General features: G+C 39.2%; 1 protein-coding gene across 5 annotated transcripts; it reads right to left on the bottom strand.

Moving 5' to 3' along the window:
* Positions 1 to 4,712: 4,712 nt before the first annotated feature.
* LOC117626758 lies at positions 4,713 to 8,935 on the bottom strand. Of its 5 annotated transcripts, none has more exons than XM_034358590.1 (8): positions 7,127 to 7,853; positions 6,572 to 6,634; positions 6,333 to 6,373; positions 6,014 to 6,251; positions 5,862 to 5,929; positions 5,661 to 5,739; positions 5,526 to 5,578; positions 4,713 to 5,029 (listed from the first exon to the last, which is right to left on the bottom strand). In XM_034358590.1, the coding sequence occupies exons 4-8, from the start codon at positions 6,149 to 6,151 to the stop codon at positions 4,912 to 4,914; spliced, it is 456 nt and encodes a 151-aa protein (XP_034214481.1). In that variant the 5' UTR covers positions 6,152 to 6,251; positions 6,333 to 6,373; positions 6,572 to 6,634; positions 7,127 to 7,853; the 3' UTR covers positions 4,713 to 4,911. The 5 variants fall into 5 exon arrangements, 1 of the variants encoding a protein (XP_034214481.1); XR_004585624.1 differs by lacking the exon at positions 4,713 to 5,029 and adding exons at positions 8,573 to 8,666; positions 8,746 to 8,935 and having other exon boundaries at positions 5,527 to 5,739; positions 7,127 to 7,189; XR_004585626.1 differs by lacking the exon at positions 4,713 to 5,029 and adding exons at positions 8,573 to 8,666; positions 8,746 to 8,935 and having other exon boundaries at positions 5,527 to 5,739; positions 5,862 to 5,922; positions 7,127 to 7,189.
* Positions 8,936 to 20,876: the final 11,941 nt, after the last annotated feature.

Raw genomic sequence — 20,876 nt, 5'->3', positions numbered from 1 at the left:
CTGTAGCTAGTTTTTCTTTTCCCTATCCAACCCCGGAGGAAAAAGAAAACATGCATTGAACTTACTGTAATGGTAACCACGTGTTTTCACAAGAATGGGTTTCCGACGTGGTTCCCTGAATGCCAAAAGCACACAAAAGTGGCGCATGCAAAGAAAAAGAATGGCTGGAGCTGTGCAGCTGTTGTCCTTGCCGTCTGCTAATCTTCCTTCTGCCCAGTTACCTACGCTACCTCGGGTGTCTCAACCTCGCCCATGGCAGCTCCTTCAATTGATGATTCTCTTACTGTTCTCTCTCACTTATCCATTCCAGAGTCTGCTGACTGTGAAGGTAACCAGGGAAAATCTTTAGTGCTTTCTGACCAACAAGATACATGTTGGATTATCGATTCTACTGCTACTGATCATATGACCTATGATAGATCATTTTTTCATTCTATGACTGCTCCTACCAAAACAAGTGTGGTTACTGCCAACGGTGAATCTAACTCAATCACTGCAGCTGGTTCCATCACTCTTCCTCCTACCCTGTCTTTACATAAAAATTTTATTTTTCTTGCTTTGTCCCATAATTTATTATATGTTGGGCAAGTTACCAAACAGTTAAATTGTTGCATGCTCATGTTCTCTTCCTTTTGTTTGCTTCAGGATGTTCAGACCAGGTACTAACAAAGGGCTTTACTATGTGGATGACATTTCACCGGGTCGTGTTCATCAGGTTCGAGGCGTTGTTAGTCATAAGCATAAGAAGATTTGGTTATGGCATCAACAGTTGGGTCATGTTTCCTTTGGTTATTTGCAGTCTTTGATTCCATCTCTATTTAATGGAGTAAAAATTTATGATTTTTAGATTGACACTTGTATTCTCGCAAAAAGTCACTGAACTTTTTATCCACCTAGTTTGAATAAAAGCACATCTCCTTTTGATTGAATTCATTCAGATGTTTGGGGTTTATCTTCTATTACTACTGTCTTTGGTGTTTAGTGGTTTGTGATCTTCATTGATGATCGTACTTGGTTAACTTGGCTTTATGTTATGAAGCATAAAAGTGAAGTTGGTTCTTTATTTAAGAATTTTTACCAGATGATTCAAAACGCAGCTATTCAGTATGATATCTACCTTCTTAATCGTATGCCTTTACGTGTTTTGGGTTTTAAAACGCCACTCCAGACATTGGTTGCTCATGTTCCTATTTGTTCTCATCTTCATCTCAATAAATCTCACTGAACCAAGTTGAATCCATGTGCCCTCCGCTGTGTATTTGTGGGTTCTACACCTCAATAAAAGGGATACCAATGTTACCATCCCTCCAGTCGCCACTTTTATGTTACCATGGATGTTACATTTGTGGAGAACAAGATTATTATTATTATTTTTTTTGGTTAGACGTGCCCAATCGTGTCCTTCAGGGAGAGAATATAGTAAAGAAAGCACATAATTGGTTTGAGATAGAAATATGGGGGAAAGAAGCACAAAATGTGCATTGGAAGAAGGCTACCGACTAGTCTAGTTGCGCCACACAACTGACCAGAGCTGAACGGCCCAGTCGAACTGGACATCAGTCATCCAGAGCTAGACAACAGCAACCCCCTTTTCTCGAACATACCTACTCATGCTCTACTAGAACATCCCTGAGGAAAGTCCTTCAAATCCCAGTGGTTCTCAAAATATGGTTGAAATTGTGAAAAAATTACATGGATGAGCAAACAAGGGAATACCACCAGACCCATTCCCACTAGAAGGCAAGGTGAAATATGTCATTGTTGATTATATCTCCACACACAGATTGTCTCCTCAAGCTAAAGCATTTGTCTATCAGATGGAAGGATTTAAAATTCCTAATAGATTGGAAGAAGCTTATAGGGTGCGTCAATGGACCTAGCCAGTCTAGCCCGGCCCAAATTTAATGTGCTTGGACCGGGGAGGGCCGGGCTTTAAAGAGGAGAGAGAAAATACAGGGCCCGGACGGGCTGAATTTTTTTAGAAAATTCAAAGCCCAAGCCAACCCATAGACCGGGCTTGAGAAAGCCCATCGGGTAGGGCCAGGCTAAGCCCAATGGGCCAGGCCGAAACGGGCCTACTTCATTTGAAAAAAAATCATAAACTTAATCATAAGGGCATTTTAGTCCAAATTTGAGATTAAACTCACTTAATTCCAATATTTTCACATCAAACCAAATTCATAAAACACCCAATAAAGTCACACAACTTAATAAGATTTTCCACAAAAATAATAAAACCAAGTATTATTTTTGAGGTTATTACATAATTAGACCGTAATATGTTTTAAGAAATAATTTTTTTAAAATAATAAGTATAAAAAAAATATTTTTTTAAAGGATGGTATGAATAAATATGCAAATGTTTGGTGATGTGTTCAAGAAAAGTGTGATTATATTTGGTGGTATGATAATGTTTCGTGATATGATTATATTTGGTGATATGATATGTTGTTCATCTTATTTATATATATAATTGTTGTATTAATAATTGACACAAATTATTGTGCTAATCATCCAATTATAAACTAGGAATGAGTAAAGAAAAGTAAATGAAATTAAACAAATTATATATGTGATTTAAGTGATATAATCCTAATCCTAAACTCTTATTTATACATAATTATATATGTATGCGGGCCTAACGGGCCGGGCTTTTGTGGGTGGGCCGGGCCGGGCTTTCTTGGGCTTAACCGGGCTGGGCTTCAGACACCCAAGCACAAGCCTAACCCAACCCAAGGCGGGCCGGGCCATCTCAAAGCCCATAACGGGCCTAGCCGGGCTTTTTGTCGATGGGCCAGCGGGCCCCCATCTGCCCATGAGCCTGCGAGCCAAATTATGAGGCCTAGAAGCTTTGGAAGACCCAAAATGGGTGGAAGCAATGAATGTGGAGATGGAGGCGTTACAGAAGAATGGAACATGAGAGATAGTTTTGTAACTTGAAGGAAATAAACCCGTTGGAAGTCAATGGATGCACAAAGTTAAGCACAAAGCTGATGGCACAATAGACATATATATAGCAAGACTTGTGGCCAAAGGGTATATGTAGACATATAGAGTTGATTATCAGGATACATTTGCATCGTTGGCAAAAATGAATGATGTGCGAGTTCTATCGTCCTTAGCAGCTAATTTAGATTGGCCTCTCAAGCAATTCGATGTGAAGAATGCCTTTCTACATGGAGATCTAGAAGAAGAAGTGTACATGAACATACCACCTCATTATGGGTTGTCTAATAACAGTGGGAAGGTGTGCAAGCTTCGAAAGGCGGATTGAAGCAGTCTGCTTGAGCATGGTTTGGGCAATTCACTAAAGCAATGAAGAAGTACGGATATCATCAAGGTAACTCAGATCATACCTTATTTATCAAACGTAGTGATGGTAAGAATACTTTGCTGATAATTATGTCGATGATATGGTAGTTACTGGTGATTATGATGTTAAAATGGTTAAATTACATTAGTAATTAGTCTTAGAGTTTGAGATGAATGACTTGGGGGTTTTGAAGTATTTTCTGGGAATCGAAGTAACATGCTCTGCTACTAGTATTTGTCTCTCTAAAAGGAAGTATGTTCTAGACCTGTTGACAGAAACTGGTATGTTTAGGTTTGCACGAGCCGAAATCCTTATTGTGCAGAATCATCACCTAGCACTCTATCTTGATCAAGTGCCAACCAACAAGGAAAGATATCAGAGGTTAGTGGGAAGACCAATTTATCTTTCGCACGCTAGACGAGGTATCTCATATGCAGTTAGTGTTGTTAGTTAGTTCATGCATTTTCCTAGTGAGCATCACTTAGCAGCAGTTATGAGGATTTTGACTTATTTGAAGAAAGCTCCAGGCTGAGGCTTAAAATTCATAAAACAGGGACATTTGGATGTCAAGGGTTATAGATATGTAGATTGGGCAGGCAATATAACAGATAGACATTCTACATTAGGTTACTTCACTTTCACTGGGGGTAATTTGGTTACATGGCGAAGTAAGAAGCATAATGCAGTGGCTCGATCTTCATCTGAGGTAGAATACATGGGCATAGCATAGGGAGCTTGTGAGCTTATTTGGCTAAAGATACATGGGCATACCAAAGAAAGTCATGGAGCTTTACTGTGACAACCAAACTGCGAGAGAGATAGCAAATAATCTAGTTCAAGATGACAAAACTAGGCATATTGAAGTGGATAGGCATTATATCAAGAAGAAGCTAGTAGATAAGCTAATCGATATACCATTTTGTAAAGTCAGAAGAACAACTGGCAAATGTCTTAACGCATGCAGTGTCAACAAAGGTTTTTCATGACTCACTTGACAAGTAGATTAGAGAAGATATCTACGCACCAACTTGAGGAGGGAGTGTTATCTTGAGCCATAATTCAAGAATCCCGTGATCCCTGATTTCCTGGTGTAATTCATGTAACCTAATTAGAATAATTGCCTATTTAAGATTCCTTGTTATTGTATATATATCCACCTCTAGGAGAAATATAATATCATTCACAATTATTCAATCAATTATTCTGTGTTTAGTTTGGGTCCTTGCACCATCAATAATCATTCAACCGAATCAACCCATAGAGAGAGAATAAGCAGCAGAGAAGGCAACAAAACCCAACCTCCTTCAATTCGGGATATGAAAGAGTCATCGAAGAAACAGATCAAAATAAAGTGAGCGAGGAAGAAAGGGTTTCAGATGTTCATGTTCAGATTCAGGAAGACGGCAACAAAAACTCATTTCTAACTAGCAAATCATTATAAATATTTCAAACTCAATGCATTAAAGTTCCTTGGAATGTCATAAAACTATAGTTCTGGCACAACACCACAAATAAGGCCACTGATCTAACGATCGAGATAAACGATAATTACTAAGCAGGTCAGATTATTGACTCAGAGGTCCCAGACTCGAGTTCTATTAAGAGAATTCTTGCTGTTCCTCATTGGATCCACACACTCTCTTCTCCACTGTAGGTGATGTGAAGAAATCCATCTTCATCCTTATTTTCCTCATCGATTGTAGACATCCAATGCACCAGCAACATTGGAGGAATTATCACAACCACAACTAATTTGGGAACAAGTTATTATTATCCCTAAATAAAAAATGAGTTGCAGCTACCAATTGGAGGTTTAGTGTTCCTGAAATAGAAAAATATAGGTTTTTCTGTGCTGACCCCATGCCATTGACTGAATTAAAAAAAAACAAATTCTCAAAGAGACATATCACCATAGACAAGGAATCTGCAGTCAGAAAAACAAGATAGGCAATAAAACTATGTGAGAACCCCTTCATTTGAGAAAAGCTATTAACACAAATGAAGTTGGGAGTTTTCCTTTGTAGTGCATGAACTTTGGAGCTTTTTTCTTTTCAGCAAGCGATTCTTAATATCTGCATTTTCAATTTTTTTTTTCTGACGGATTTCGGAACATATATCAAAAGCATAAATGAAAGGGAAACGAGCCTACACATACCACTGTAGCAATACAAATAAATAAATAAACTAAAGCACAACGGAATTGGAAACTAACTTCTTAGTGTCAATGTCATGAATGTCACTCCTTGCATCCTTGTCCACAGTCACCTTCATGGGTACTCAGATTGGAACATGGTATATCCATGATTGCATAGAAAGTAAAACATATTTAAGGCAGTGAAATTCTTACTGGTATACAATTTGGATGCTTCTCCCGCAGTTTCCCAGCATCTAAAATAATACGTTGTTTGTATTTGTTCAAAATATTCCTGAACATAAATCAAAAGCATAAATGAAAAAAAAAACAACCATATTCCATTATAGCAATACAAATCAAGCTAATTAAAGCACATCGAAATTGGCAATTGACTTCCTCAAATGAAAATCTTACCTCCATGTCTCCTTGTACCTGGCAGGAGTGTTGGTACTTGCAATCAAAATCGCAGCCTTCTCTATAACCTTAGCATAAAGTCTCAAATTAGAACAGAGTGCATCCATTGAATGCGTATGACGTAAACATATTTGATTCAGTGAAATTCTTACCGCATTGGCATTTCTCCTATTCCAAGGGTCTAAAGTTCGAATGGGCCTCGTGGACACATAAAATGAGTTTTTCCTTCTTTTTTCTAACAAATTTCTAAACTTAAATGAAAAGCATAAATAGAAAGGAAACACAATCATGTTCCATTGTAGCAATACAAATCAAGATAATTAAAGAACAAAAGGAGTTGGCAACATCTCTTCAATGTCAGGAACGTCTCCTTGCAGCATTCTCCACAATCTGCATAAGTCTCAAATTAGAACAAAGTATGTCCACCGAATTCCTAGGGACTAGACATATCTGATTCGGTGAAATGCTTACTGGTATTGGATCTTGATTGTTCTCTTCTGCTTTGCTCCTATCTGAAATATTTTCGTCCAAAACCATCATAAGAAAACAGATGACAAACTTTGACAAAAATAAATCGCCAATTTCAAAAATAAACTAGAATCACTATCAGACCTGATCTATGCAATTTCGAACTAATATTTAAACAACTACAGAGACCAAATACTAAAATAGGCACACCGGTATTGCATAAACTATATAAAAATACAAACCCGGAGAAATTTGAAGCTGGCAAAATCCTTTTCGCAAGGTGAAACTCCCACTACAACTGTTCTCTGTAAATTCCAAGCAACAAAACATCACAATTGCACACCAAATGATCTTAACCAGAAATTAAAAAACAAATTTAAACACAATTACAACAAGAAATTCTCTTCTAAAATAACCATAATCACTATCAACCCTGTATCTAAATTTTTTTTCAATAACCTTTAACCTACAAAGACCATCATCTTAAAGATAAATAACTACACATACTGTTTACATTTTGGCATGAAAAAGGAACATTTCAGCCTTAGACAAAAACAACATTTCACGTTTTATCTATAAAGTAACCTCCAATCCAAACAGGAAAAACTCATTACTCTGCTTGAAAAATTAAACATTCAAATTACAAACAAATATTAAAACACAAAATAGGAACATGGGTATTGCATAAACTATACAATAAACCACCCCAGAAAATATTTAAAATATATATAAAATTTATAAAAACAAAAACAAAAAACAAAACAAAAAAAACAAAAAAAACAAAAAAAAACATTGACCCTGTGGATATTCCTCCTTGAAAGAGCTTTCCGCCATGAAGAAACTCCCACAAAGACTGTTCTCTGCAAATTTTCAAACAAAGAAACATCACAACCGCATACCAAATTTTCTTCCCCAGAAATTAAATAACATCAAACATAACAATGGCAAGAGAAACGTTGTGAGTTGAAGCATTTGCCGAAAAAATAACACACCAAAGACAAAAAGGGATCGATTAGGGATTTGGTGATCGAATAATTGATTGCTTTAGAACTGGGAAAAAAACAAAGGGTCAAACTCAACCAAGGGCAACGTATGCATATGATATATAAATTTAAGGCTTTAAATCAGGGAACACAAATGTTAGGGTTATTTCCGATTCCAAGTTTTCAACACGAATCCTATAGTGCAGTATTTCTACCCTTCTCTTGTTTATATCTCTTATTGATAAGGGTGGGTACGGTCCGGTTGTCGTCTACAACCGAAATCGAAACTGAACAAGGTATACGATTCGGTTTGGTTGTGATAAAAAACAGCCACCAAAACCAAACCAACAGAACCTACACAGCCCAGTTCGGTTTTCTGGTTCTCAGTATGGGCCTGAACCCAATTGAAATTTATTTTTTTCGGTTTTCGGGCTTCAAGAAGAAACGTGTACTAAAAACAGAACCTAGTAACATTTTACAAAACTATGCTTGAACTCAGTTCACAATATCCTAAAAACAGACTCCAAATTAATAAAACCAGCTAAAAACAGAACCTAGTAACATTTTACAAAACTATGCTTGAACTCATTTCACAATATCCTAAAAACAGACTCCAAATTAATAAAACCAGTGTACAAATATTCTTGCACAGTATACTAAAAACAGAAACTAGTAACAGTTTAGAAAACCAATTTCATGTCAATTCACAATATCCTAAAAACATAAACATCCAAGTACACTTTACTCATTTAGTCTGGCTATGATCACAAAAATATAAGACCATGCTTGAACAGCTTATGATCACAAAAAATCAGAAATTGTTTGTCTATAATCTGGTTGTCTGTTACGGATACAAAAGAGAACATAAGACCCAGAATGAAATCTCCTTCACTATAGATCAGAACATAAGACAATTCCTAAGTCATACAAATAACATCTAACCCAGTACCACATTAACTATATATCATGAACCACATTTACAGGCAGCATTCAACCACTGATTACCGCACAACAATCCTCAAACCCCAAAAGCAAGCACAAGGACAAGAAGGAAAAAGGCAGATATGATGTTAAGCAACAGGTACCCTAAATTAGGCTATCAATCCTTTTTATTTAACTCAGAAAGTCCAAGAGACAAAATTAAAAACCGAAGGCCCAAATTACTTTCGACATGAACCCTAATTTAAATTTCACAGAACAAACCCAAATTTGCTAAATTGGCAAGCGCATACCGGGCTGTTTGAGGAAGAGCAGGCTTACCTGAGACTGAGATAACAGCGAGCACCCCAAGCCGCTTCAAGATTTGAAGGGGTTGACAGCAAAGATCGGAGATTGAGAATATGAGGGGCTGAGACTGAGAATATCGAAATGAAAGAGAGAATTAGAGGAGCCGGTCGAGAGAGAGAGAGAGAGAGAGAAGAGAGGAGGCTAACCTGGATTGATACAGACCAGGTGGCTGCCAGAGAAGGAAGAGAAATTTTCGAGAAACAACGAAGGCCTTTTCGAATTAGATTTTGTTCTCGTTTTTTGTTTTTGTTTTCGTTGGAGCAGATGCTCTATCAATACGTACTTCTATTTTACACCCAATTGAATGAATAGAAGAAGAGCAGCAAAAGACCAGTTTTTGTTTGGGAAAAAGTGCAGTTTTTGAGTTGCTTTTTCACTAATATATGGGGTTTTTTCTTTCTTTTATTCTTTAATTAATTTTTTTTTTTAATGAACTGAGGGGTAAAACCCCAAGAACACACAGCAACTACTCACTACAGACTAACCGAGTCCTAGTGACTCCAAGCAAATGATCAACAAGGCTAGTGCCAATCCAGCTCAGAGCCATATCAAGAAAACAAACATCTGAGTCCAGATTGTAGCTCTACTGAGCAATACAGTCAGCAACCATATTTCTTTCTCTATAAATGTGTTGAAGAGCACAAGTATCAAACTTTCCCATAAGCTCCCAGCAATTTGAAGCCAGAGACGCCACAGGATGTAAACCAAGAGTAGTGGAATTCTTCACCAACTTAACAGCCATTGCAAAATCCATTTCCACCAACAGATTACGAATACCTCTATCCTCAGCAAGCTTTAACCCAAAAAACAAGCCCCACATTTCAGCCTCAAGGATCTGACCTCTGGCCAAATTAGCAGCAAAACCACAAGTCCAATCCCCAAAGGAATCACGTATAACTCCCTCCGCACCAATGCATCCAGAAGCACTTTTCCTGGTTCCATCCACATTCAGCTTATATTGCCCAGAATTAGGTGGTGTCACACCCCGGACCGGCTCCGCCGTAGCGCGATATTGTCCGCTTTGGGCCTGGCTACATTCTCACCAGCCCGCACGGTTTTGTTTCTGGGAGCTCACGAAGCAACTTCCCAGGGTGGTCACCCATCCTGGGATTGCTCCAGCCTCCAACTCGCTTAACTTCGGAGTTCCTACGAACCCGAAGCCAGTGAGCTCCCAAAAGGCCTCACCAAGGTCAGAGTGGCGCAGCGGACTACCCAAACTCTACCAAGCATGATATTGTCCTCTTTGGGCCTGGCTACATTCTCACCAGCCCGCAAGGATTTGTTTCTGGGAGCTCACGGAGCAACTTCCCAGGGGGTCACCCATCCTGGGATTGCTCCAGCCTCCAACTCGCTTAACTTCGGAGTTCCTACGAACCCAAAGCCAGTGAGCTCCCAGAAGGCCTCACGCTATGAGGATGCGAGGTGTGCCATATAAGGCACATCACCCCCTCTCCGTTTGGTCGATGTGGGATCTCACAATCCACCCCCTTAAGGGATCCGACGTCCTCGTCGGCACACTCGCACCACACGGCAGAGTGGCTCTGATACCAAACTGTCACACCCTGGACCGGCTCCGCCGTAGCGCGATATTGTCCGCTTTGGGCCTGGCTACATTCTCACCAGCCCGCACGGTTTTGTTTCTGGGAGCTCACGAACCTGTTCCATTTTGTTCCAAGCAACTTCCAGGGGTCACCCATCCCATTGCTCCAACCTCAACTTCAAGCCTTCCGGTTCCCTGACCCGGCCGAAGGAGCTCCCAAAAGGCCTCACCAAGGTCAGAGTGGCGCAGCGGACTGGTCCAAACTCTACCAAGCATGATATTGTCCTCTTTGGGCCTAGCTACATTCTCACCAGCCCGCAAGGATTTGTTTCTGGGAGCTCACGGAGCAACTTCCCAGGGGGTCACCCATCCTGGGATTGCTCCAGCCTCCAACTCGCTTAACTTCGGAGTTCCTACGAACCCAAAGCCAATGAGCTCCCAGAAGGCCTCCCCTAAGTCAGAGTGGCGCAGCGGACTGGCCCAACTTCACCTAGCAAGATATTGTCCGCTCTGGGCTGGGCCGACGCCCCCCCTCACGGATTTGTTCCTGGGAGCTCACAGAGCAACTTCCCAGGGTGGTCACCCATCCTGGGATTGCTCTAGCCTCCAACTCGTTTAACTTTGGAGTTCCTACGAACCCAAAGCCAGTGAGCTCCCAAGAGGCCTCCTCTAAGTTCAGAGTGGCGCAGCGGACTGCCCAACTCCACCTAGCAAGATATTGTCCGCTCTGGGCTGGGCCGACGCCCCCCCTCACGGATTTGTTCCTGGGAGCTCACAGAGCAACTTCCCGGGGTGGTCACCCATCCTGGGATTGCTCTAGCCTCCAACTCGGTTAACTTTGGAGTTCCTACGAACCCAAAGCCAGTGAGCTCCCAAGAGGCCCTCCCTACTAGATGGATGCTAGGTGTGCCATATAAGGCACATCACCCCTCTCCCGTTTGGTCGATGTGGGATCTCTAAAAGTGGCACCCATGCCAGGGAAACGTGGATTTTAGCACTGGTTTTATGCAAGATTTGAGAGGTCATGAACCATTCATGGGCAGCAACCAAGATGTCGTGTCTGGGGTTAACAGGAACCTCATCCTCCACTTCCACAAATGCCAACAAGTAGATACAAAACCAGATACCAAGGAACATCAGCATGCCACTTAGCCTTCGACATTAAATTAGCCTTGAGCCATGGCTTGAAATCTATCTGGAAGAAAGAAAAATTGGATGGAAAGATAAGCAAATCATTCCAGACATCTCTGGCTCGATTACAGTCACTAAATATATGCAAAATAGACTCAGTAGGACCATCACAGGAAGTACAAGCCGAATCCCCATCTAGGTGTCTTTTAACTCTCTGCTCCTTAGTAAGGAGTTTTCCTTAGGCTGTCAGCCACAAGAAAAAATGTAGTTTAGGAGGGATCCTGAGGCTCCATAAAAATTTCCAATCGTAATCATGCCACCAAGGACCGTCAAAGAACAACCCACAGGCTTTAACTGAGAAAACTCCTTTAGGAGAAGGCCTCCAAATATGAGAATCAGGGAGAGAACCCATGAAACCAACAGATACATTAAGAATTTTCTGAATAAGATCATCATGAAGAGCAGAGCGTAATTTGTTAACATCCCACCAACCATTCTTAGAGAAATTAGACACAACACAATTTAAATCAGTCAACTGCGACACCCCCTCTTGCGGAGCCAAAGGCGCATCTGTGACCCACTTGTCTGTCCATAAATGAGTAGAATTCCCTTTTCCAATCATCCAAGCTAACCCTTGGGATAACAAGGCAGTCCCATAGAGAATACTTCTCCAAGTACTAGAGCAGCTTCTTAGACCTTAAAGAAGGATCAAGAATAGTAGAACCCTGCATATACTTTGTTTCATAAATTTTAGCCCGCAAGCCCTTATCCTTGCTATGCAATCTCCACCCAATTTTAGCCAACATAGGTTGGTTCATGGCAATAGTCTTCTTAAAACCCATATCCCCTTTGCATTTAGGCCTGCAAGCCAGGTCCCATTGACATAAATGAAATGAATCTTTTGCTTCTTCTCTCCCCCTCCCCAAAAGAAGCTTCAATTGAGTTTATCCAAATCATCACACACACTAGCAGGCAATTTAGTAGTTTGCTTAGCATAAATAGGAATGCCCCTGTTACATTCCTCAGTCACTAAAGCTACTTATGAATCTTTGGTGGATAAGGTGAAACACATATATAACTAATCTCCTTAGCAAGCTCCTTAGAAGTGTCAGGAGAACAATAAATGGTAGACTTTTCAAAATTAACTACCTGCCCAGAAGCATGGCAAAAGAGCTTCAAACAACTTCTCATAACTCTGGCTTGACAGGAGCTAGCCTCAGCAAAAATAATTAAATCATCGGTAAAAAAGAGGTGGGAAATTCCCATAGTTGGACCTGACTGTGATGATTTGACAAGTCTCCACTTCTTCTTTCCGACAACATCAAAAATAATATGTGAGAGCTTTTCAATACATAACACAAATAAATAAGGAGATAAGGGATCTCCTTGCCTAATTCCGTTCAGAGGCACAAAAGGAGTAGTCAACTCACCATTAACACAAAGTTGATATCTCACAGTAGTAACACAGCTCTTGATCAGACTAACCAAATCATTAGGAAGCCTTAGCTCCACCAACACATGCTCAATAAAGTTCCAGTTCAATCTATCATAAGCCTTGGAGAGATCAATTTTCGAAGCAATAAATCCCTTCTTGTCTTCGAATTTTTAAAGTTATGCATTAATTCCTGAGCAATAAGGATATTGTCAGTGATATGCCTGCCTGGGACAAAGCTAACCTGATTAGGGCTTATTAGCTTGGGCAAAATAGGCTTGAGACGAGTAACAATAATCTTAGATATGACCTTGTAAAGAGTGGAACAAAGGCTAATAGGCCTAAATTGAATCATAGTTTGGGGATTGGCCACCTTAGGCACCAACGTAATTAAGGTAGCATTAAGTTTATCTAGAATTTGACAATCAGTGAAAACTTTCTGAACCATATTAAAAATAGTAGGCCCACAAATATGCCATTGGTTCTTAAATAAACAAGCAGGAACCCATCAACCCCAAGGGCTTTAAGACTACCAATACCAAACAAGCTTTCCTTGACTTCGAACAACTTATTGCATTTGTACAACCCCTCCAAATCAGTAGAAGCAAGACTAGGAAAAAAGATTGATACTAGGCATCGCACTAGGAGCAACTACATCCTGATTAAACAGCCCTTGAAAGTACTTGACAGCCAATCCTTTAATTCCCTCAGCATCTTCAACCCAACCCCCATTACTATCCTTCAGTCTCTCAATCTTGTTCCTCCTTCTCCAAACAATAGTAGTGAGATGGAAAAACTTAGTGTTCCTATCACCATCCTACAACCACTGGACTCGTGACTTCTGTTTCCAAAACAAAGATTCTTGATCAACAATATTATTAAATTCAGCAATAAGACAACCTTCCAAATTGCTAAGAAACTCATTAGGCCCTTTGCACAGAGCCTGCTGGATGCCATGAATTCTAGCCAATAGTCTTGCTTTTTTCTGTCTCAAATGGCCAAAAACTTGAATGTTCCAAGTTTTGAGAGGCTCAACTAATTTAAGGGTTTTTGCCATAGCAGAACCAGTAGATTTATCCCAAATTTCAGAAATAAAGTCATCAAAGCTTTCATGCTTTAACCACATAGCTTCAAAACTAAAAGGTCTTTTAAGGTGTTCGGCCTTAAAGCAAGATTGCAAGAAAATTTTAATGGGACTATGATCAGACTTTGTACGAGGGAGATGCCTCACATTCGCATCAGAAAAAAGCCTTCCCCATTTCGTAGTACAGATTGCTCTATCCAAACTTTCCAACACACGTTTATTTGACCTTGTAAATTTGGAACCAGCAAAACCCAAATCCAACATCTCATGACTATCAAACCAATCTTTATAACCTTTAGACCTACGTTGACTGACAACGGTCACCGCATAAGCAATGTCTAGTCGAGTATGTGACAAATAAATCAATCTTCCCACTAACCTTTGATATCTTTCTTTGTTAGTTGAAACTTGATCCGGATATTCTTCAAGATGATGTTTCTGAACAATAGGAGTGTCCATAGGTTTGCAGTCTAGCATTCCTATGTCTGACAACAAGTCCAATACATATTTCCTTTGAGAGAGAAATATGCCTTGCTGCGATCAAGCCACCTCAATTCCCAAGAAATACTTGAGTCCACCTAGATCTTTCATCTCAAACTTAGTAGCCAAATAGTCTTGTAGCTGTGATATTTTCTTGTTTATCATTCCTAGTAATAATCATATCATCAACATAGATTATTAATGTTGTTACCTTCCCTTTCCAATGTTTCAAGAACTGAGTATGATATGAGTTGCACTGTTTGAAACCATTGTTCTTCATTGCCATGGTGAATTGTCCAAACCAAGCACGTGGTGACTATTTCAATCCATACAATGCTTTTCGTAACCTGCAAACTATTCAACACCAGAAGGCATGCGGTTGATCAAGTGAACTACGGTGACAATAGCATCATCCCAGTGATGGTGAGGAACATGAGCGTCAATCAGAAGTGCTCGGGCAGTTTCAAAAAGATGTCAATTCTTTCGTTAAGAAACATCATTTTGCTGCGGTGTCTGAGGACAAGTCATCTCATGGATAATTCCATGTTGTTGGAAGTAAGTCTGAAAGTCATGATTGAAAAATTCTCCACCATTGTCCGAGCGAAGAATCTGGATTTAAGCATTACATTGAGTTTTCATCTGTTTGTGGAAGGACTAAAAACAAGAAAACACTTCGTTTTTATTCTTCAGTAAATAAAGCCATGTCATCCGTGTACAATCATCTATGAATGTGACAAACCATCAAACACTAGAAGGAGCAGTGAATGGAGTAGTACACTTGTTCGTACTCAACGGTTAGGGCATGCGGTGACTCTTGGCCAAAATACAAGTATCACATGTGAAGTCGGAGTCCTTGAAACCTGAGAATAAATTTGGTATAAGATGCTTCATATAACTAAAAGAAGAATGTCCTAATCGACGGTGCCACAATCAAATTTGCTTTTGTTTGCTATCAAAGGGATGCGTCACACTGTTAGCCACGCTGGGACTGAAGTCATCTACATAATATAGCCCCCCTCTCTTAGTACCCCGACCAACAATCTCCTTAGTGTGAATATCCTGAAAAAAAACAAAAACTAAGGTAAATGAGTACACAACAATTCCATTGTTCAGTAAGCTGACTAACTGACAACAATTTATTGGATAAAGATGGAAGAAGTAAAGTATTAGATAGTGAGAGAGAGGATGAGAGTGCAACAGTGCCAGCCCCTGGATAAGTAACTCCATTGACATTTGCAATACAAGTTCGTCGAGGTTGTGTAGTATTCAGAAAATCATCAGGATCAAATGTCATATGATCAGTTGCACCGGAATCAATTATCCAGCTCTTGGAATTAATCTTATATGAAGTATGGAATCCATAACCAGTACCATTATTGGTCATATTGTGTTGTCCTCGATCTTTAAGAGTAGCCCACCAATCGGGGTAGCCATGCAATTTAAAACAAGTCTCACGAGTGTGTCTCGGATCACCACAATATGTGCAATCTGATCCATGTGTTGAGGTCATGAGTCGAGAAGTCATAATCTGTGCAGCAGAAGATGCATAGGATACCGGTTTAGTAGGAATTCGAATTGGGATCTGAGCTTGAGTCAGGGCTGGAGTCGAAGTCGAAGTCGGGATCGGGGTCTAAATCAGAGACAAATTCGTGGTTGGGGTCATCAAAATAGGATCATGATTCCGGATCGAGTTCGGGGTCATCAAAATAGGATCTTGATTCAGGATCAGATTTGGGGCCAAAGTCTGCATCTGTAGGAGCTGAGCCATCTGGGCACTCAACTCAGCTATGGTTGGTTGAGAAGGAGAGAAGGAGTCGATGCTGCGACCTCCATGAGGGTTGCCCATAGCGGAGCGGGGGTTTGAAACTAGAGTCAACAATTCCAAGATCGCCGCTCTGATACCATGCTAAAATATAAAAACTATGAGAGAATATTTGTTTGTGGAAATTTTTTGTGTATTCTTCTCCTTGTAGGAGGTCATATTTATAATACAACGAAACCTGAATGGGCAAGTAAATAATAAATTCCTAAATCTATTTACAGTAGTAAATCAGAAAATAAAGTAAATCAATTACAATTATAATAGAAATTCTTGGTGTGTAAGGAACGTAAGTCAATATTCACAAGTCACACCAACAACTTCAACTCAATTGGTATTATTTCCTTTGGCTTTTCTTTTGGTCTGGAGTTTCTTTATATTCTCATCAAATGGAAACCAAATGTATGATATGGTAATGTTGTGGTTTGGATCCCAACCTGCAAGCCAAATCATGTCAGCTAACTGTAAGTAGATTTTAGCACAATAACTTGTCCAATTTTCTTAAACAGAATTATGAGTTCCTTTTGCTGGACAATTGACATTGAATTGCTTTCTTTTGTTGCTATTTGTTTGATTAACATTTTGCAGTTTTCTTACACTCTCTCTCACAGGAAAAGTTTCTGCATGGGATTTGTCCTTGAACACTCTCAATTGGCATTCTCTCAACCAACATCAGCTGGAAAGGCTTTGGCATCCAATTATATTGGTGGTGGATATTTTTTGGTGTACAAAACCAACAATCTTAAAGGTCCAGATTCTATTTAAATAAATCTTCATAACAATTCACATGCTTGTTCAATTATAAACGTACAAAATTAAACTTTCTCCCAATTTTTCATCTTTTTTTTTTACGGAATCGGACCAAGGAACGAGAATGCAAGGGTAAATGCTCGGTCAAGCTAGATAAAAAGACAATGATTTCTCCCTTCTTGAACAATTCAAAAACAGAATGAATAATTCATAATAATAAAACCAAATTACTTTTAATAGTGTATATTTAATGATTAGATAACACGCAGAGAAGGCTACACATTGATATTTCCTTAGGCATTTGTTAAATGTTTTAGGGACCCCATGATGCCTTGGAGGCTGCAAACCTTGAGCATATTTGACAATTTAATGCTGAAAAGGGAAGAGGCCTGCATAGACCACCAACATGGATTATGCTTTCGGTATGTGTGTATTTGACAACTTAGTAACATTAATTTTAGGGAACGTAAGTACTAAATGCTGAATGTGTTTTGTGCATAATGTAAGGTGCTCCTAAATAGGCTGATGGAAAGACGTGTGGTTATTGTGTGATGCGGTACATGAAGGAAATTTGTGAAGATTCAACCCTTGCATTTCAAACTAAGGTACTTATACACAAATTATATACAGCTTCAGTTTTTTTGAGTCTGTTAAGGATTGGATGATTGGGTTCAGCTGAAATACCAAAATTTTTTAATTCCTTTGTTTGATGTTGTTCCTTTTCGGCTTTGGCAATGTTTCCAGCTTTGAGGTGACTTTTTTTTGTTTTTTTTGTTTTTTTTGTTTTTTTTGTTTTGGTTTTGGTGGATGAATGTTAAATATAAAAGCTTATTGTGCATTGCTTCTTGTTAAAGATTTTATATAGTTTTTCTTTAGCTTCTTGTTAAAGATTGTGCATATAGCTTCTTGGTAAAGATTTTATATACTTTTTCTTAATCTTATATGGTCTTTTAATTTCATTTCAGTATGCGAGAAATAGGAAAAAGAATGCAACATTTACACCCAAATGGAATTGGACGAGGTTCGAGATGAATGGGCATGTCATGTGCTAGAGGAGATTTGAGTTTGAACATTCTCCTTGTTTTTGTAGTATTTTGCTTATTTATGTATGGATGATGTATGGATTTTGGTTTACTGGTAGAACTCATAAGTTTACATATATAGGGATGTTTTTTTATGTTACAATGGCAATATATATGAAATGGATGAGATGCCTCTATATTTTGAGATAGATTCTAAGTAAAATATGATGTGAAATGTGGAAAATTGCTTACACTTTATTAGTAACAAGGATGTCTATTGTGTATAACAACCTCAGTTTTGTCATAACAACTGAAGTTAAAAATTAAAAACATCAGTACTCTCTAGGAATCGAAGCCTATAATCTGAAAGGTCAATAATATTGTAGAAAGTCAAACTATTTGTTGGTTTTTCACTTCAGCATAAGTACAAAAAACAAATGCGTAAACCATAATTTGCAACAGCAGTGGCATATTTTCTGAAGTGGTAAGTCAGCACACGCTTTAGTATAAACAAAACCATTGATGCTATAAAGAGTATTTAGCATCAGTGCTGATATATTCCCTGATGCTATTAAAGGTTTAGGCATTGGAGGTCAACGCTCTCTTTGGCATATAGTAACAACTTAAGCATCGGTGATTAAGTGAAGAGCGAAGTCGTAAATCATCTTCAGCGACAGGGAATGTCCGAAGCGTATAACTATATCATATGCATCGGTTCCTAATACTTCGGTTCTTGGGTGCCTTTAGCAACGGAGATTCTCAGAAGCTAAAGGTCAATTTTCGCATAGTGTCGAGATCTGGGTTTGAATCATAGACAAATTCGGGGTCGGGTTGTCATCATCGTATTCTGGGTCGGGGTCGTCATTGTAGTCTGGGTCGGGGTCGTCATCGTAGTCGGGGTTGGAGTCATCAAAATAGGATCCTGATTCAGGATCGGGTTTGGGGTCGAAGTCTGCATCTGTAGGAGCTGAGCCACCTGGGCACTCAACTTGGCTATGGTTGGTTGAGAAAGAGAGGAGTAAGTGGTGCTACCTCCATGATGGTTGAAAAAAAATCATCAACCCCCACAGCGGCAGCAGGGGTTGGAAACTAGAGTCAGCAATTCCAAGATTGCTGCCCTAATACCATGCTAAAATATGAAAACCATAAGAGAATATTTGTTTGTGGAAATTTTCTATCTATTCTTCTCCTTGTAGGAGATCATATTTATAATACAACGAAACCTGAATGGGCAAGTAAATAATAAATTCATGTTTCTATTTACAGTACAAAATCAGGAATTAAAGTAAATCAAATATAATTATAATAGAAATTCTTGGTGTGTAAGGAAAGAAAGTCAATGGTCCACAAGTAATGCCAACAATAATAAGTCAACATTATGGTAGATCTTTACAATGCTAAAATATGAAAACTATGAGAGAATATTTGTTTGTGGGAATTTTCTGTGTATTCTTCTCCTTGTAGGAGGTCATATTTATAATACAACGAAACCTGAATGGGCAAGTAAATAATAAATTCCTAAATCTATTTGCAGTAGGAAATCAGGAATTAAAGTAAATCAATTACAATTATAATAGGAATTCTTGGTGTGTAAGGAAAGTAAGTCAATATCCACAAGTCACGCCAACACTCTCTCTCACGTTGGTGCATAGATGTCGCCAATGCCCAACTGATCTAGTGAATTGTGGAATGCTTTATTGAAAATCGCCTTTGTCAAAATATCTGCCAATTGATCCTCGAATTTCACAAAAGGAAACTGAAACACTTTATCCTCAAGCTTTTGTTTGATGAAGTGTCGATCCACCTCAACATGTTTAGTACGATCATGCTGAACCGAATTCTGTGCAACGGCTATAGCAGCCTTGTTGTCACAAAAGAGATTCATTGTGGATGTAGGTTTATACCCAAGTTCAGTAAGCAACTTTCTTAACCAAAGAAGTTCACAAATCCCTTTAGTCATGCCTCTGAACTCGGCTTTCTGCACTGGATAAAGCTACTACATTCTGTTTCTTGCTTCTCCATGTCACCAAATTACCTCCCACGAATGTGAAGTAACCCGATGTGGATTTTCTATCTATTACATTACATGCCCAATCTACATCTGAATAACCATCAATATTTAGATGACCATGCTTTGAGAACATAAGTCCTTTTCCAGGTGCAGACTTCAAATATCTAAGTATTCGAAGACCCTACGCTTTTTGGGCTGCGGGGGGGACGCCCTGAGTGCGTTCGTTCATTCCCACTAAAAAAGAGGAGATAATGTAGTTATTTGTATTTCGGGGACTTAGAGTTGATACTAATACCCATCTATTCTTGAAGGAACGTTCGGCTCCTGTAGGGGAGCCTCACTCTCTTACGGAGGGAATTCTTCATATTAGGATGCCTTTTCAGTACCCTACCTAGATAATCTGCATTCATATGGTCTTCACTTGGAGAGTGCATAAATTGACTGACAACGCTTACCGCATAAGCAATGTCTGGTCGAGTATATGACAAATAGATCAATCTTCCCACTAACCTTTGGTATCTTTCTTTGTTAGTTAGAACTTGATCCGGATATTCTCCAAGATGATGATTCTGAACAATAGGAGTGTCCGCAGGTTTACAATCTAGCATTCCTGTGTCTGTTAACAAGTCTAAGACATATTTCCTTTGAGAGAGAAATATGCCTTGCTGCGATCGAGCCACTTCAATTCCCAAGAAATACTTGAGTCCACCTAGATCCTTCATCTCAAACTCTGTAGCCAGATAGTCTTGTAGCAGTGATATTTCCTGTTTATCATTCCCAGTAATAATCATATCATCAACATAGATTATTAATGCTGTTACGTTCCCTTTTTGATGTTTCAAGAACAAAGTATGATCTGAGTTGCACTGTTTGAAACCATTGTTCTTCATTAACATGGTGAACCGTCCAAACCATGCACGTGGTGATTGTTTCAATCCATACAATGCTTTTCGTAACCTGCAAACTGTTCCAGTCTGAGTAGTATTATATCCAGGAGGAATGTCCATG

This window comes from Prunus dulcis, chromosome 4, assembly GCF_902201215.1.
Source record: "Prunus dulcis chromosome 4, ALMONDv2, whole genome shotgun sequence".
NCBI lineage: Eukaryota > Viridiplantae > Streptophyta > Magnoliopsida > Rosales > Rosaceae > Prunus > Prunus dulcis.
The sequence above is the reverse complement of the archived record's forward strand: the minus strand, read 5'-3'. Positions and strand labels throughout refer to the sequence as shown.